This window comes from Meleagris gallopavo, chromosome 3 (assembly GCF_000146605.3).
Source record: "Meleagris gallopavo isolate NT-WF06-2002-E0010 breed Aviagen turkey brand Nicholas breeding stock chromosome 3, Turkey_5.1, whole genome shotgun sequence".
Classification (NCBI taxonomy): domain Eukaryota; kingdom Metazoa; phylum Chordata; class Aves; order Galliformes; family Phasianidae; genus Meleagris; species Meleagris gallopavo.
Genome location: NC_015013.2, coordinates 47,597,012 through 47,615,124, shown reverse-complemented (window position 1 = coordinate 47,615,124; position 18,113 = coordinate 47,597,012). Strand labels below are relative to the sequence as shown.

General features: G+C 38.0%; 1 protein-coding gene across 2 annotated transcripts in view; it reads left to right on the top strand.

Annotated features, from left to right (window-relative positions):
- Positions 1 to 230: 230 nt before the first annotated feature.
- Positions 231 to 18,113, top strand: part of ESCO1 (establishment of sister chromatid cohesion N-acetyltransferase 1) — a 27,045-nt gene continuing 9,162 nt past the window's right edge. The window contains exons 1-8 of one of the 2 annotated variants that reach the window (XR_004159240.1): positions 231 to 498; positions 2,158 to 2,261; positions 2,443 to 2,641; positions 3,213 to 4,554; positions 5,101 to 5,212; positions 6,429 to 6,498; positions 8,225 to 8,339; positions 15,585 to 15,716. Coding sequence is in view for 1 of the 2 variants with exons in the window: in XM_010708825.3 (XP_010707127.1) it covers positions 2,445 to 2,641; positions 3,213 to 4,554; positions 5,101 to 5,212; positions 6,429 to 6,498; positions 8,225 to 8,339; positions 15,585 to 15,716 (1,968 nt within the window). In the remaining variant the exon portion in view is untranslated. The remainder of the gene's footprint in view (positions 499 to 2,157; positions 2,262 to 2,442; positions 2,642 to 3,212; positions 4,555 to 5,100; positions 5,213 to 6,428; positions 6,499 to 8,224; positions 8,340 to 15,584; positions 15,717 to 18,113) is intronic. The other variant, XM_010708825.3, reaches the window with a different exon arrangement.

The following is an 18,113-nucleotide window of genomic DNA, read 5'->3' as shown; positions in this document are numbered from 1 at the left end:
GGCCTTTCTCTGGAGTTCTGAGGTCCGTGTGCCAGCCCGTCCCTGTCAGGCAGGTGTCCCCAACCGCCTCCCCCTCCTCCTTCCCAGCCCGTCAGAACCCGAAGCCTTGTTCCTGCCTCGGGGGCTCGGCGCTGTGGGTGCTGCGGCGTTGCTGGGCTCTCCCTCCACTTCGTGTAGCGAAAGCTTTGGTCGTTGCATAGTTTGTTCTCGCGTTTCTTCAGCGCCTTCCCTTCTCCTCCTAACCTGGCTTTGTACCAGAGGGACTTCTTTGGGGCAGGAGCTGAAGAGCTGGCAGGTCCTTGCCCAGCTGCCGACGGCGTTAGGAGAGAGGGATTGGCTGCTAAGAAGCTGGAGCTGTTTGTAGAAAGAGGATGTTTTGTCAGTGCCCGGAAAAGCAGTACTGGTGAGGGAAGGATCGCAGTTTTTGCTTTCCTCTTGAAAGTCTTCCTTGAACGTGCCCTGTCATGTGGCCCGGAGTGGCTGGAAAGCACCAGGAAGGTTTGTGTGGCTGCATGGTGTGTGTGTCACCGTGATCTCAAATGCTGGGAGTCACTGGTGTTCTCTGAACTAAGAGACTGTAAGCCTGCAGCCTCGTTTGGTCTTTGTGCCTGGTGTTTTTGTTCTGAGTGCAGCTGTAAACTGACCATACCGCATCTCTTGACTTTGAGGAGTGGAAAACTGGTTTTTCTATATGCCACAGAGCGCATTCACTATTGGTAAGGCTCTGTTTTCTGCTTCTTGGGTAGAGACATGGAAATAGAATCAAAGAATGGCTTAGGTTGGAAGGGACCATCAAGCTCCGGGCTCTGCCATGGACATAGTTGCCAACCACTAGATCAGACTGCTGAGCGACCCATACAACCTGGATAAGAATCAGTATGAGAATACTACAATACGAGAAGTGCTATTAGAGATTTTTTTCCCTATATACGTTCTTTAATGCCACTTCAAATGTATGTTGCTGGTCACATGGCTTCTTTAAATGAGAAAGTCAGAAAACAGCATTGGTGTCTGAATTTGAGCATGGTTCATATTGTGTGTTTAGAGATGGCCTCACGAGAGAGTGGGTAAATGATAATGGGGTTAAGGACAATTGTAAGTGTGAAATGTTGGAAAGAATGCATAGCTCTTTTCTTTTTGGATAATGAATGGTTATTAAAAGTTGCTTAATGTGAGTATCTGCCAAATTGCTGGGAAAAAGGCATGTGTTTGTGAGTGCTGGAAGGCTGACTGAAGTTGTGCTGAAATGAAATATCTAAGCAGTGTTGTATAGCTGGTAATTGTGAAGTTCCTGCTTGACCATAAAATCTGTCACTTTACATCAGATGAGTTAACACTTGAAAACTATTAGAGTTCTCTTTTAGAAATTTGTCTGGCTGTCCTTGGCAAAAATTAATAGATAAATCTTGACCTAAAAAGGTGGTAGGGAAGTTCTGAGCACTGTGTCTTCCAGCAACCTCAATTTTTTTAGAGAGATGATTATACCTTTACTGAACAATTATTGCTGAAAATGGTACCTTTGGATAAGAGAACTTAAAAGCTGCAGAAGCCACAGGTGTAAAAGAGCCTGGGATGGCTTCACCAAGAATCTGTCAGTTTTTAAACTCTAGTGCTTATTAACTGCTGCTTCTTCAATATTGTTTCTGGAGACATCATCTTCCTTAATGCCCGGGGCAAATGTCTCAAAAATGCTTCTTCCTAGACTTTCTGTCTCTGAACCATAGCATAATTGGTATTAGATGGAGAAGTTGTAGACAGTTGCTGATGTCCTTAAAGTTCTGTAGAAGCAGACTCAAAACTTAGAATGTAATGAATTGATTTGCTGTTGCTGGGATGCATGGAGTTGTGAGGAGGCCCACTATGGAAAAAGGGCACCTTACTGTTTTTTGGAAAAATGGAAAAGGCCAAGAAACTTCAAATATATATACTGTATCTGCCACAGTTCAAAAGGTAGGACAGCAAAATGCCCAGCATTTTGAGATGTATAAATAAAAGCAGAATTTTTTGTCTGTTTGTTGTTAAATTGAATATCGAAGAAATTTTAAGCATTGTTTGAGGGGTTGGGAAAGGGTGGGAATATTGAGTTCAGAGTCTGAGAAGAAACTCAAAGTGCTGACTTGATCTAAGTGCTGTGTGAACATGTTGTGCTTTTTGTAGGTGTCATGAAACGTCTTGTTGGTAAGCATATACGTAAGGAATGCTCTTGGCACACCGTGATCAGTTACTTTGGCCTAAACATCGATTGCCTCTTGTAAAAACCTGTAAGTAAAATAAATGTAATTTGGTTGCTTTGATTTGCTCTCTGAACAAAGTTAGCATGGCCTGCCTCTAAAAGGAAAAGTGAATATCAGTTACTTTATTCTGTAAAAGAGGCAGGTCTTTGATTCTATTGTAAGAGCTGTCAAAGACTTTGAAAGCTGAATCAATTGTTGCGTTTTACAGAAATGGCAGCTCAGAAAAGGAAGTCTGCGTTAGTAGAGCCATCTGCTAAACGTCCCAGGCTAGACAAGAACAGCAGACCATCGTCAGCAAAGAAGGAGAAAGAGGTGTCAGATGCAAAACATGTCTCAAATAAATCGAACTCTAATCAGTGTGCAGTGCAGGAGAAAACTGTACTCAGAACCTCTGTCAAATCAAACAGGTCAGTGATAAAACAGTAATTATTCTACCTTTTCTTTCTAAACTGAATTAGTGCAGAAACGGTATAAAGAGAGTGAATTGGAGTTAAAGGTAGTTAAAATAGTTAAGTATAAAATAGTTAAATATTACTAGTGGGACAATCAGCTTTAAATCATTTTAATATCTTCTACATGATCTTTCTCCGGAACCGTTTTAGTGTCTTGAAATCCAGGAGTCCTTCAGAAAGGGTTCTAGAGGGAAAATAAAGCTGATACTTCATTTAAAGGCTACGTGTATCAACAATTAACGTCTGCTAGAAATGTTGGAAGGCATTCATGTGGAGTTCATGGTTCAGTCTTGCAATACAAAAAGGCATTGAGCACTGCACTTAAGAGGAACCAGGTGGAAGTGATGTCTCTTTAGACAGATTCTAGAGAAAGCGATTCTAGAAGTATTACGAATATACAATTTCTTATAAAGAGGGGGAGGAAAAAAACAACAAACCACAAGCAGAGTTAGTAGGAATGTGACATTTTTTTAATGACAAATAAGATTTTTCTGGGTGCTGAAAAATAATTATTTGAATATTTCAGTGTCAACGCAAATGAATCTGAACTAGGAACACGCATGACTACAAGGTCATCGGGATTCAACTTAAGTAGTAAAACAGTACCTGACAAAAAGGTCCAACAACAGCCTAAATCTACAAAAAGTAAAGAGGTGTGCCAGAAAAAACCTGTGCAAGAAATTCCTAGGTCAAAATGCGTAACTGCTCCAAGTGAGCCTGGTGCGAGGAGATCACAGAGGCTGCAGCAGCTAACACACACAGAAGAGCCTGCAAGATCCCTTCGCAGCAGAGAAGTTAAAGAAGAAAAAGCTTTGGATGTGAAACAGAGTAGCCAGGCGAAAAGACCTGCTCACAATGTTGCACCAAAAGTGCTTAAGCCTGCTGGAGAGAAAGCAGAACAGAAAAATACCAAAATAAAGTCAAACAATGCAAAAGAAGATAAAGAAACACATGTAGAAGTGACTAGCTCTCCGAAAGAGAAGAAGTGTAAGGCAGACAAGAAAAATGATAATTCAAAAAGCCTTCAACACAGCGTTGAAGACTCATCGTTATGTCCTGATGACGGCCTTGAAGGAGTTAAGAAAGACCAAAAAGACCCTGTATCTCCAATTCCTAGCAGCACAAAGAAAGTGAAAGTAGATTCTCCGAAGCCAAATTCTAAGACAGTAAAAGGCAATATCAAACCAAACAAGGTTTCACAGCTGTCTGTAAGTGAAACAAAAGTAGCTGATCAACCCGAGAATGATGTGAAATCCAAAAGGGTGAGCATCCTTGAACTTTGTGAAGAAATTGCGGGTGAAATTGAGTCAGATACAGTAGAGGTGAAAAAAGATTCCCCTAATGCTGAGTGTAATAAAACAGAAGAAGAAAAGCATGCTGAAGTACAGCTGCAACAAAGTGAAACACTTACTCAGAAAGAACCTGCTCAAAGTACTCAGTGCAAACGTTTTTTCCCCAGCAAAAAAGGAATGCCTGTCAAGTGTACTTTGAATGGTAGAAGTAACTCCTCAAACAAAAACTCTAAATGGACCAAAATTAAATTACTGAAAGCCAATAACGTGAAGCAGACTAACTTAAATTCTGCTAATGCCCCCAAGCTTTCTTTGTTAAAAAATTTCCCTGAAGTTTCAGAGGCAAGTCCAATAGCTACAGAAGCACAGCATTCTAAGGCAGAAGGCCAGCTGCCAGTGACAAGACTGTCTGAGAATGAAAGTGCAGCTTGTGTGCAGGACAAGTCAGACCCTTCATCTGAAAGAGCTGGAAGTAAAGAAGTGGCATTAGAAATGAAACAACCCACGAAAAGAGGTGCGGAAAATGGTTTGTTGCATAATTTGACAAAACATTTCTCTGAGCCACGACCTGATGAGGTAAGTCATCTTAGTTACAGCGTGTGATGGGGAGGGTGTTCTGAGTCTGTTGTTTTCTGAGAATGCCCTGCTTAGAAGGTTTGTTTTAACAATGACTTTATTTTACAGTAACTTATGCTTTCAGATGTGTTGAAAGTCCTGTCGCTGATGTGTTATCATAGATGAAATGACAGTAAACTGGAAAATCGATCTGTTCATTCTCCCAAGTTCCTTAGCCACTTAAATGTTGATGGTTAAAAATTTCCTGCTGCAGCCAAAGGTTGTACAGGTTCATCTGGGTGTTTTGTGATGACTTAAGCTTTTCTGAAAAGATGTATTAAAAGAAATGGAGCGGGGGGAGCGTTCTCTACTTCAGTATGGACTACCTAAGCTAATGCATTTTGTCTACTTAAAATTGAATTTCAATCTATGATTGAAATAGAAAAACTGGTGCTGTATTCAAGGTGTTAATACTGCGTTAATTGAGTGGTTTTGATAATATATTAGAGACATTAAATAGTTGTTTGCTTTTTTAAATTTAAATCTAATCTTCTGTGTTTTACTTAGAACTTTGAATTACGTTTAGAATCAAGTCCAGAAAGCTCTCCAGTAAAGCATCTTACAGCTCCTAAACCATCAAAACAATTTAAAAAAGAGCCTGGAGAATGCGACCTACAAGGTAATTGTTTACTAATATTTTTTCTTCTTTTGCTGATCAGCTGCATTGGAAGTAATAGTATTTCTTCCAGAGAGATGTTTCACAGAGCCAAACTTCCAGAACTGGAACTGTTCACTAAAGGTTTTAATCTATCTTTACACCTAACACTATAACCACGTTAATAACAGCAAATGTGATTCTATCTGAGGGTTCTGAAGTGAGAAGTAGTATGTTTTTCTTCCCAGCTCTACTTCTGGTAATTCTTTGTGCTTTATGCATGAATATTTTAATGCTTTAATGTGCTCTATTTCAGCATAAGTGAAGTGACAACTTATTCATAAGCAAGCACAAAAAACAACCTTTTCCATGTAATAAATTAATAAAAAAACCTTCAATTTTTCAATTGCTTTCTTCTTTTGTGTCTCTTTTTGTTAAGGATCCCCTACTGGTTCCCACTTCTTTTGCATAGATATCAGCATTTCTTTCTTCTAATTTGTTGTGCTTAATCTTGACCAAATTATGAATTGTGTAATTGCTCTCTAGTTTTATTATGTATTTTTGTTTTTTTTCAGCCTGTGAATTCTGTTTGTTAGACCTTGTGATTAGTGAGATGTAAATATTTTAGCTCAAGTACGTTTGATTAAGAAATACTGTCAGTGGATCACAACGTATCTTTCCCCTTGAAGTTGTTCATTCTTTTGTGTTCTTGAATTCTTGATTTGATAGGGTTTTGTTTTGTTTGAAAATCTGATCTGGAGAGCACTGCTTAATTATTTTGCTCTACTAACCAGTTACAATTTTACTACTATTTTAGGATATTGTTGTAGAGCTAAATACTCTGTGCTGTAAGAGAATGTGAAAATGTGGGTTGTTTTTTTTTTTTTAAATCTATTCTGAGTTGCTTCTTCAGTTCATGGAGCATGCTTCAGGTGATGGATTTATGATTCTAATACTATAAACTCTGGTGTAGTTTCACTACTGCCCGTGCTTAGTGGTTGGCAAGCTGTTACACAGAGCTGCCCAGAAAATGTTAAAGAAAATTGCATGTTGTTTAAGTATAGGTGGTGAAACACTTGAATACTGCCTCAAAAGTTGCATCTCCTTATTGGTTATGAGCAAATTGCAGCATTATCTTGAACTTAAGTAAATTAGTTTCAGTGTTTAAAAGAACACACTGTGTAGTTCAAATTTTCTTTGTAGCTAACAACTTTCTAATGAAATGACAATCTTTGGTTAGTTGTAGGTTTGGCTCCCAAGCAGCTGACACACACCTCATCTACAAATCAAACTTCTGAAACTGAGAACAGGTATAGTATTTCATACGTGATGGAATGGCTGTAACCTTTCTTAGAGTTACGACCATTTTTATTATAAGACTGTTTTCCTAACCTCAACTTCCAATTTCAAATGAGTAGTTTCTTATTTTTATTAAATAAAAATAGACTTCAATTTTATCTAGTTACTAAAAGATATTTTTGTTCTGTTAAGAAAGTCAAGGAAGTACTTTTAAGTAACTGTACTATTTTAAAGTAGGGTTTAGTAAGGTCAGGCAAACATTTCTAATCATCTGATTTGAGGAGGAGACTAAGAGAAAGTATGTAAGGAGGAATTACTATGTGATTTTTGCTTAGCGGTATTTTTTTTTGTCTACTTTTGGGAGGATTTCCTAATCCTTAAAGTAGGATGTTCTTTGTATATGTGGTTTTTTCAGGTAAAGAAAAGAGTGCTTAATTTGAGACTTTCATATGGTTGCTCTAGAACTAAAATTCAGTGCTCTTTTGGTCAGCTGCCTTATAGAAAAGGGATGTTGCTACTATTAAGTTCAAACTGACACTGTGTAAGTAATGTTCAGATTGTGTAGACTTGTAGCTTTTTACTGTAGTTTTATGACCTACTAAAGAAAATAATTTCTTCATCCCTAAAATCTTGAACAGCAATGTAGTTGGCACAGCGGTTAGTAAATTGCTTCTTCTTTCTGTATTCATAACAAAGACAAAAAATGATTCATTTTCAGTTCTTCCTCTGAGGCCAGATTAACAGTTCAGACTATCCAACACTTTTGTATGTGCTAAACCATACTGCTGTGGAATTTCACAGGCAGTGAGTGTTAATGTAGATATAAGTGTAGTTAAAGGAACGTGTTCATTCTTAACTGTTCAATAGCTTTCTGCATTTACTCAAGTTTACTACGTTTTTAGCCATAATATCCATATTGCCTTACTATTATGGAGATGCATGTATTCTGAGAGCTTTTTTAGCCTGATTTCCCTGATTTGTCCTAGGCTTAAACCGTCATTCTGCTTGTGGTACCCTGCTATAATGCAAGAGTAATGCGTATTAGCTACAGCGTAGCTCTCTTTTTAGGTGCTTTGTAAGAAAAGGTTACAGATAGAAAAAGGCAACCCTTAAAGTAGCCAGTTAATGCAAATTTTGGGGTGTGACTATGACAGACTTAAACTGACTGAGAATATTGTAGGAATTTAAATTATTTATTCCTTAAGTTCTCTTCTTCCTCCCTCCTTCCCATCTTCCCTCACTGACAGCAGTAAGTCTGAATTGAGTTTGAGAGATTTATGTTACCTGTTTTATAGAGCTTTCTGGAATTTGTGGCAACAATTACAGGGTTTGCTTCAGCAGCCTGACACGTGATACCTGTAACTAGTAATCTAAACCTTGTGTGGGAAATGAACAGCATTAGGCACCATCCTTCATGCTCTGAAAACGCCTCAGGTTTTTATTCTCTTAATAGGTGTGAATAACCTCTATCCTACTTGATAATAAATTCCACCTTTTTTTTTTTATTACCAAAAAAATCTTGTAATTGGTTTAGACACAAACTGTGTTTTTAGTCCTCTTATTTCCCCATTATTCCATCTGGTTTGCAAGCTAAAATATATAGGGCTATGTTTTGGAGCTTGAAACTTACATTTGCATCCTTTTGAAGTTTAGTTACTTAAAACTATTGTGATTAGTATGTCTGGAATGACAGGTATGAGCAGTCCCTTTTTAACATGAAATATATTTGTATTCTAGGGTTCCATCGACAAATCCTGCATTAACATCAAAGTGCAGTAACTTGCTGCCATCCGAGGAGCACATTCAAAAGCTAAAAGAAGCAGGAAAAGATGGTGAAAAGCAGCTGATCATAGTAAGTAACGTCCTTTTAGTAAGGTTTATAGTTTCTCAACAGATTACTTCTGAATTAGCAGTGCTGTATTTCTAAGAGCAAGAGTAAAAGTCCTCACTTGTACGTACTACTATTGCCATTGTAACTGATTCATGAAAATGAAACCCTTGCTAAATCGTCATTTAGTTTTTTAGAGGAAGTGGTAGCAGAGTGACTTACATTTAAAAGTGATTCTTGTTAGAAAAATGCTGCTGCTTTGAAAAGATTGACTGCTCAGTAGAAATTAATTTGCTTTAGGGATAATGAATGTGCATTTGCTTACGTGCAAAAACTCAGTTTCTTAATATTTCAGATGCACGGGGGGATTTGCATCTGGTAGATGTGTGTGAAATTGGTATGAATGGTTTTATTCCTGCATCGTTCAAGTCTGCAAGGTTCTGAGACAAACTTTTTGTCTTGGAACAAATGTATGTTTATTTTTCTATGTACACACTGATTTTCACCATAGTATGTCACAGAAGCCTTGGGAAATTGAAATCTGGGAAGCTGCTGAGGGAGGGGAAGCCAGAGTGTTAGGAAGAAGGAGCCCGTGGGATGCTTCTCAATGAGATTACCACTCTCATGTTGCATTAATGTTCTGGCTAAAATGCAGTATTTTTCGTGCAAGGCATGGATTATACATAGGAAAGTATTAACCAAAGTAGAACCAGCTGAACTCTGAATGCTTTAATATTTCAAAAGCAGAACTTCTAAGAAGTGATTTGATAAGTATATCCTTGATTTGCCTAAATGAAACCCGTTTAGATGCTTGAATGCCTAGTCACAGAATGGTAAACAGTATAAAAGAGTATATTATGAACAATAGCTAACATTTACTTAAGTCGTTTGGCTGTTGCCTCTTTAAAAGTCATTTTACCAACAAAGTTAAATAGCTACATAGAAAGAGCTGTAGAGTATTCCTCATCAGTGCAGTGAATTTTACATATTTTTTTAGTTAATAGTGTGTGACTGATGAGTTGCTTAGGACCTGTGACAAGAAGAAATAACTTACTGCTTAGCTACTGAGGAGAGTAATTTTTTCACCAGATATTCAAGTAAAAGTTGTAAGTTGTTTTACCCAGCAACATTTTAGATTATAAAGAATGGTCACCTCTGAAGAATAGTAGGAGAAATGAGAGAGACCTAGTTCTTGTTTTCTGTAAGTATTCCTGGAAAGTGCAAATTTAAAAACAAAATATTCTGTTTACTTGCAAGCAGCAGCTTCGTACCATCTAGTATGTTTTAGTTTTTATCACTTCATGCAAACCTTATTCACTTCAATTTCACTGTGTTTGGAGTTGGCTTTGTTACTCTCTTGAAAGAGCGTTTTGATAATGCCCATAGTTTGCTTTACCTGCAGAGCACTGGGGAATGTAGTACTCAGATTCTGTTAGCATTACCAAAAATACTGAGGATCTCAAATATTTGTTATGCCACCCTGTAAAATTGATGTCAGTTACTGCAGAGACAAGACAAAGTTGTGTCAGCAATAGTTTGTGCTGGCATCTGGGGGTGAAAGAATTGCCAAGTGGGCCTCTGAAGTACAGACATAGTTCATACTAATACTCAAAAGAATGGAATTAAAGACATGTAACAAACTATGGTAATTTTTGAAGGCAACAGTTTGGTTTTGCAAACCCATGGTGAATTTCTTAAGTGTTCATTCTGAATGGCTGAACAGCTATGAGAAGTCTGGGGGAACTGGTTCTATGAATTGGTTTTTGTTGTTCTTATGGGGTGGTTTTTGGTGTGGGTTTTTTTTTTGTTTTTGTTTTTTTTGCTTTATTTGTTTTTTTGGAGATAGTTTCAAAGGTGCTTATGTACTTCTGTAATGCTCCTCTAAGAATAGTGAAGCAGTCTCATTCTTCTGTAATTTGAGCAACTATGAGAAGTCCCGCTTTTATTCAGAGCGGGGAACATTTAACTCACACTTTGTTATACCTTGAAGTAAGTAAATGCCTGAGAGGTGCCTTTTAACTATCTTGACAGTATAAGCTGGGTATATCTGTTCATCTGCAGGAAGGTCAGATTGAGCTCCAAAATATCTCATGTTCCAACTCCCCACTTTAGTGTTTAGAGAAGTAATCTGTTCTGAATATCTGTGAATTGTACTGTACAGGTAAAGTGAAGTTCCAAACTGGAACTTTTACAGGATTATGTACTTTTTTTCCTTATATTTGAATATGAAATCATCTGTTCTTTCAGTTTCAGAAGTTAAAGGAAGTGTAAATGTGCAAAGCAAGTATTGTCAGCTTGCATGAGATCTTGCTTTACATCCAAGATGAGAGAAGTCATCTGTTGTCTTCTTGTGAAATTCTGGTTTCCTGCCACATCTAGAACAAAATTTTGACCGTGAAAGTATGAAATGATAACGCTACAAAAGAACGTTCTGAGTAGTATCTCTGTACCTCACAGGTTTTCTTCCGTTTTATGCCACTAAGGACACATGTTTCTCTGCAAATAAAGCTAGTCTGTTGAAAATGGTGCTCACCAGTTTTAGGGAAGGACGTGTACAGCGATTGAACAGTGAAAACACATAATCAAAGTGATAACAATATAGCATTGCAGAGATTCTTCTGCCTTTCTAATGTTCTGAGCTAATACCTGGATGGAAACAAGCCTGAAGAAGCGTAGGTGATTTTATGAATGTCAGTAAATGCATGGATCAGGATTGCTTGATGAAAGGTGCTTTGATTCTGGTGCTGTGTATGGAAGTGGTATGTAGCTTAATTCAGTTTATACATTTGGATGTCATACTTGAAATATTCCATATATCTTGTTTAAACTTGGACATAATTTTCAATTTGACTGAAATAGATGTTTTCATTTAAGTTGAAACCACAATCCTTGATGGAAATAATAAAGTAAGTGTAGAAGTGATTTCTCATGAACTTGAAGAAACTTGTGTAATAAGCGTTATTTAAAATTGCAGATTTCTTCCTTAAACTGGAACAGTCCAGTTGGCAATTTCTCTGAAGAAGTGGAGACTGATTTGGGGTCAATACTGTGGTGTTCTCAGTAGTTACGTGTCATCTCCTGCAGTCCCAGTGAGAACAACGCAGCGGTTAATGTATGAACGTCTGGGAAGGGATTGAGTAGAGATGAGAGCAATGACTCTCCCTTAATGCTCGTGTAAATCTTACCCTTTGGGACAGCTCTGCCCCTCGTGGGACTCTAATGGTTACCGTCTCTCATTGTCATTCCTTCTCATTCCTGGTCCTCCAGGAAAGCCCAGCTTTCTCAGGCAAATCCAGGTGGTGTGTTCAGCATTCTTTGTCCTGAAAGTTTTGAGGAGTGTTCACTAAGGTTAGCTGTGACCTGATACGGGGAATTCAAGCACAAAGGTTACTAGCATCAGGGCACTCTGTGATATACTTGAATTGTGTTTTCACGTGGGTTGAGAATGGATTGTGCAGGTTTGGTTTTTAAGTTTGTATTTTTTTCATGTTGCTCTAACTGATGACGAGTGAGGACATCTCATTTTGCATTTTCTCTAATATATATTAAAAACAAACAAACAAAAAAACAACTGATACATCACAGTTCTGAAAGTTCTAAGTTGGCTAAAATTTCTTTTCAGAAAGAGGAGTATTGCTGGTGATTTATTTTCTTGTTGCTGTTGTTGTAAATGCCGTGCACAGCAGTTCATTTCCAAGTGAAACTTGTTTCTGAGTTGGGTCGTGTCTTCCGATCCTCTCATTCAAGGAGATCCACCCATCAACTTCTGTCTTGAATGCATCTTTTGTTTAAATGGCATTCTTTGATGTTTTCATTTGCTGTGGGGAGCCCGAAAATCTTTGTGTTGTTCCTTCCTGTTCTTCTCCATTGTATTTCCTTTCCAGCCTGCCTGTTTTATGGCTGGGTTATATTCTTGCTCTATATGAGAAGATGAGAGGAAAAAATGATCTTGCTCTAACACACACTAGATAATAAAGAAAGAGGTGACCTAATCTGTGCCTGAAGAGAGAGAGAAGAATAAAAAAGGCCCCTTTTCATCTCCTACAGAGGCACCAAATGCCTTTTTTGCTTGCAGGGCTCCCTATTCCACACATGGAGGATCAGCAGACATGCATCTTCTCAAAGAAGATATTGGTAAGACTTTTCTTTCTGTCTAACGCAGATTTAAGAAATCCTTCTGGAGACTGAGACAATATTGTTGCAGTGTTCCATTACAGTTAGCCTAGAAAACCAGTGCTTCTCACCTATCCTTTATCTTTATGAATGAGGATTGCCTGATATATCGAGAATGCTTAACTGCCATCTACGCTTGCAGAATTTCATTTGGAAGTAGAAGTATTCCTGCTCCTTATTGTTTCTGTTTAGAAAACTGAGATTTACAGAGAATAACTCATTTTTCTTCCTACAACCACACGTTTTCTTAAATGCTGCTCTGATAAAGCCTCTTTGAGTTCTGAGAGCCAAATCTGACACAATTTTCTAGTTCTGGCAAGTCACAGAATCAGAATTGCAGAGGTTGGAAGGGATCTCAAGAGATTGAGTCCAACCCCCCTTCTAAAGCAGGTTCCCTAGAAGTCATCAGTATATTTATTGTCCAGTTTCTAATCCAGTGTTGGCTGACAAGATTGAAGCCCATCAATTTGAAGTTAAAGCAAGATAAACTTAAATAAATACCGCAATTAGACTGTGAGAGCATGTTGGGTTTTGTTTGTTGGCTTGTTTGTTTTTAATTCCCCACATCTGAGTTTTTAAGGGTTTCATTTACTCTCAAGTGTGGTGCATAATGTTGGTTTGTTCGTTTGTCTTCCCGTTAGGTAGAACTGGTGACCTTGAATGCAGTGTTGTTTGGGAACACTTCTTATCTCTTGATGCATGCCCTTTCCCCTTTTACTTTTGCAATGGTGCAAGGTTAAAAATAGCCAGATTCCCTAGATGTTTTCTTAAAGTGCAAAATGCATTCTTCATAACTCCTAACTTTATTTTCCATGTTCTAGTCCTGTATTATATGGATTTACAAAGCTTTTTTCTCTTCCTCCCTTGAAGCGTTGTGTCCTGCAGTGTGCGTCTGAAACTCTCTTTCGGTTACAAAGAAAAGTGCTATCACCACTATTACCCTCAGGACACTGCTAAGTATTTGCTTAACAAAAAAAAAAAAAAGGAAAATAGGCTCGACAAATGTTGGCTCTACAGAGTTCAGAAGATTGCTGTAGATGCTATAATGTGTTTTTCTGATGTTCACATAGCAGGTTTATGGCACTAACCTGTTTGTGTGTCACACATTGGTGCAACTGAGTGCGTCTCAAAATGATACCAGCAACATCTAAAAAACAAACTATCAAATATGGCAATGCTGCCAAAGCAGCATGTGTATTTACAATATGAGATAGGGCAAGCTAAGGAGCTCGGCAGCTGTGGGGATTTTCTAGCCTCTCCTTGTTGATGGCGTAGCTGCTTTATTTTTTGTTTGGTTTTGGCTTGAGATAGGTGTTTTGGCTTAAATACCTTTAATTTCTTAGCGAGTTGAACAGAAATTGTTTCATTGCAGTACTGATATTTTAGGAGTTACTTTAGGTAACAGATTTTCTAATCTACTTCTTTTTTTTTTTAAGTGTGCTCCAAGCACCAGAGTAGATTCCCTCTTCACTTACTGTACCCTAGACATGGGCATATGTTCTCCACCCTCATCTAGAAATTAAGTTTGGTTCAGTTGCTTCATTTTAAGATAATCGCCATGTATCCTTCCTGCTGAATTGCCTTTTCTCTTGTCTCGTAGATAAGCCCTTGAGCATAATTTGGTGACCAGATGGGGACCTTCTTTAGTATTATGTTGCTTCCTTAAGGGAAGTCTGCAGGTAGAGTGAAATGTATTGAATTCAATTTTTGCACCTTAGGAACTTCATCTTGTCCTGACTTTGTGAATCTAACCTCAGGATGCTTCTCTCCTTTTCCTTCATCAATGTAGTGGTCTTCTGTTTGTCTTTCTGTATATGATATGAATGTGTGAACTGGCACACCATGTCAGATTCACCTTCTTTCTTCTGGCTGACTTCCACTCATGTGCTCTTAGAGAGGAGTTCAATTCTGGATCTGCGTGACCAAAGCAGTTGTACCTGTAGTCTCTTCTTGGAAAGAAACTGATACCTACATGTTGGAATTCTCTAATGGCTGCTTGAAATAAGTTGCTGTCATGTGGAGAACTGAGCTGGCATGCAGCTCTTAGACTTGCTTAAGGTGGAAGGAGTAAGAAGTAGCTAATCAACACTTCTGCACTGTAACAACATGCATTTATCTGTGAAGTAGACCTGTGAATGTATCAGCTATTAGAAAACTAATTTGGGTGTTAGATTTTCTAGCAAATTGTGTATTTTCAATTTGTGCACAAATATCTGTTACTTTAAAAAAACATGCACAAAGCCTCATCTTTTGCTTATAGAGTATCATATGTATCAGAGCATATAATTACTTTGTAACGTGTTATGCATGTTAAAATAGATTAAAAGTGACACTTACTGCTGCTTTCATAAACACAATTTTCAGGTATAGTTACAGAAAATTGCATTTGAGCATTAGGCCGAAATTGAAGACACGCTTCTTCTGGCTGGAGACTTCAATCTAAACTAAATTGTTTCACTCTTTGTGAAAGAGCACTCTCCTCACCTGATGCTGCATTCCTTATTAGGCACTGACTGCTCAGTCTGAGCACATTTCCAAATTAATGATGCCACCTGGATGAACAAATCCCAAAGCAATATGCACTGAGCGGTGCCCTTAATTGGAAAATGCTTGGTTGGACAAAGGGTTGCAAGTAAAGTTGTATGATCTTCCATTTGTATTGTAGCTGCAGAACTGTAGTGCACACCAAATACTGTGGGTCTGGATGTGGTTTAGTGTGTGTGAAGAAATGGTTGTATTTACTGCAAGTAGTGTAACAAAGGAAGTTGGTGTTTGTTTTTTTTAATAGAGAGAAAAGTCCATTGTCCATAACATAGGAAGGATGAAATCTAATTAAAATGGTAATTAAAATAATGGTAGTGTTTTAATGATAGGTGGTGTATGTCTCTTTTAAGGCTGTGTGGGTTTTCAAAAGGTGGAATTCTAATTTGTCTACTTACTATTTCTTGTGTTTCACTCAAATTTAGCCTTTGTATTGAGTGTGTTAGAAGATCAGTTTCACTGTTACAAAGGGCATTTCCAATGAGATGGAAGCTCTGTTATATTTTCTGTGCTTGGAATTGACATGGCTTTTTTTTCTTCCTTTTTCTTTGATAGGATGCAGGACAGAAGAGATTTGGTGCTATTTCTTGTAATATTTGTGGAATGCTTTATACTGCATCAAATCCAGAGGATGAAACCCAACACCTGCTCTTTCATAACCAGTTCATAAGTGCTGTAAAATATGTGGTAAGAAAATATTATCTTCTACTTGCTGTGTACTATTTAAAATTCATGCTACACTGTCACGTTTGAATAGATTAATATCACAAGAGGCCACGAATCCACTGTTGGAAATAAATGGTTTCGAAAGCCATAGTAGACAGGCTCTATGTCACTTATAAAAGCATTCATTAGGATAGTGATGTTGCATTGCCATTATATTCCTTTTTTACAGTTCCTTAGTTGTGGGAGGTGGGGACACGGTGGTGGTAGGAAGACAAAGTAATGTCACTGTTTTGAAAGAGCTTAATACAGGTTTCTGCTTGCAGTGGTTGGACTAATTGTCAGGAACAGATCTGACTGTTTTTGTAATTGTGTAACGTTAGATGACTTCTAAATTGCTTTTTCTTAATTACATGTAATTCAAGAAGACTGTCTCGCAGTCCAGTTGATAGAACATCACAGTTTTTTTGAAACTTTACCAAATTTATAGTGCAATCGTAATTTTTAAGTATAAATTTCAACTATTATTCAGTAGGTTTGTTCTGTTTGCTCTAGTTAAGTATCTCTCCTATTCAAACTGAGATAGAAAAATTGTATAAAATTTTTCTGCCACTGTAAAATCAGCTATTTCTCAGTAGCTGATATTACAAGATCTATAGGAAATATCTGTTCACATGTCTGAAATCCAGAACAGAATCCCCAAAGTCTGTTTTCTTTATCACACATGTTACCTTCAGTACTCTACACTCGAGTAGATAAGACCTCCAGGATAACTGAACTGAGGCCACCAATTCATTTCATGTACGTACCAAATGGCAGTATGGGCTGCTTTTAAATCTCAAGCTCAGTTTATTCCATGATTCATAAATACAAAAATATACCTTCACAGCTAGCTTTTGAAACTGCCTGGTAAATGGTTCTGGTACTTGTTCTGCTCTTGGCTAGTTTTTGCTGAATAATGCAGACATCTTGAAAGATCTCTTCTGCTATGCAGCAGCTACCTTGTAGGGTGAGAAATGTTTTCCCATTTTACTCCTATTTGCCTTCTCCCCATATTCCCAAGTATTTTAAGATCTTATGTGTTACCAGAGATGTAAAGATAAGTCACTAGAAAGCGTTAGTTCTTTTGAGCAGAAGCTGGCATATGAGTTCAGTAGATATTTAAAGCTGCTAGGTTCACATGGTGATAGGAAGCTGCACTGAAGTTTGGAATCAAATATTTCAGAGATTGAAAGAGCTGAAATTTCTTACTTGTGTATAAAAAGCGAGAGAGTGGACTGCCTTAAAGCAGCTGTAAATAACTGAAGTTAGGGAAGATTTACCTCAAATTAAAAGCATACCTACTGTTCTTTCCGCTGCTAGGCATCTTGTTAAAACTGCACACAATTTGTATTTAAGCAAATGGTTTGCATTGTCAGTTCAGTAAGTGAACATCCGTATTTCTGAAATGTTAGGGCTTCAGTTACATTTCATGACAGCTGACTACAGAGTGGTGATATAGCTGGGTATTCTGTAACAGAAACTGTAGGGTAAGGTGCAAAGGAAGGAGTATCTGAGTCTGTAAGTTCCTCTCTGGCTTTTTTCCTCGTAAAAACTTGACTGACTCAGTTTTCTGCCTTGCTAAGTAGGTACATCTCTAGAACTAACCAGTGGTTGGTGCTTTGTTGATTGTAGAGTCGTAATGTTCATGACAGAAACGCCTTCACCTTCTCTTAGAAAATAATTAGAATTGTAGATAAGCCTTCTTGCCAGTGAATTAGTACACTAAGTATCTTCTTACTAATGCTTTGTTGCCCAGATACCAGAAGAATGCTTGCTTGTTATCCTACTTTTGTTAGGAGGTTTCTAGTGGGGATTTCTGAAAGGATGATTTGGAGGAGGCGTGCTTGGTTTCTAAAGATTTATATGTAGTTATTGTATTGAACCTGTAACTACATTCCTTTCCCTGACAGAAGAGATGGTGCCATCAGGCAATTAGAATGTTTTAGAGAAGATCTTAGTTCAACCCAGGTGACCTTGGGTGTTACTGTATTAGCTCTCCAAATGTTGGCTTTATGTCATTAACACACGTGGTGCTATTGTTGATTTGGAGACTGTTTTGAAATATTTTAGGAGCATATTTATTTCCTGTTATTAACATTCTTCATCACATATGATGCAGTCCCAATCTGACTTGAGATAATTTTTCCAGTACCTGAAGGGGGCCTATAGGAAAGCTGGGGAGGGACTTTCTATAAGGGCAGTAGCAACAGGATGAGAGGAAATGGCTTTAAACTGGAAGAGGGTAGATTTAGAGTAGATGTTAGGAAGAAATGGGTGTTAGGGTGATGAGACACTGGAAGAGGTTGTCCAAGGAGGCTGTGGATGCCCCCCTCCCTGGAAGCACTCGAGGCCAGGCTGGATGGGGCTGTGAGCAACCTG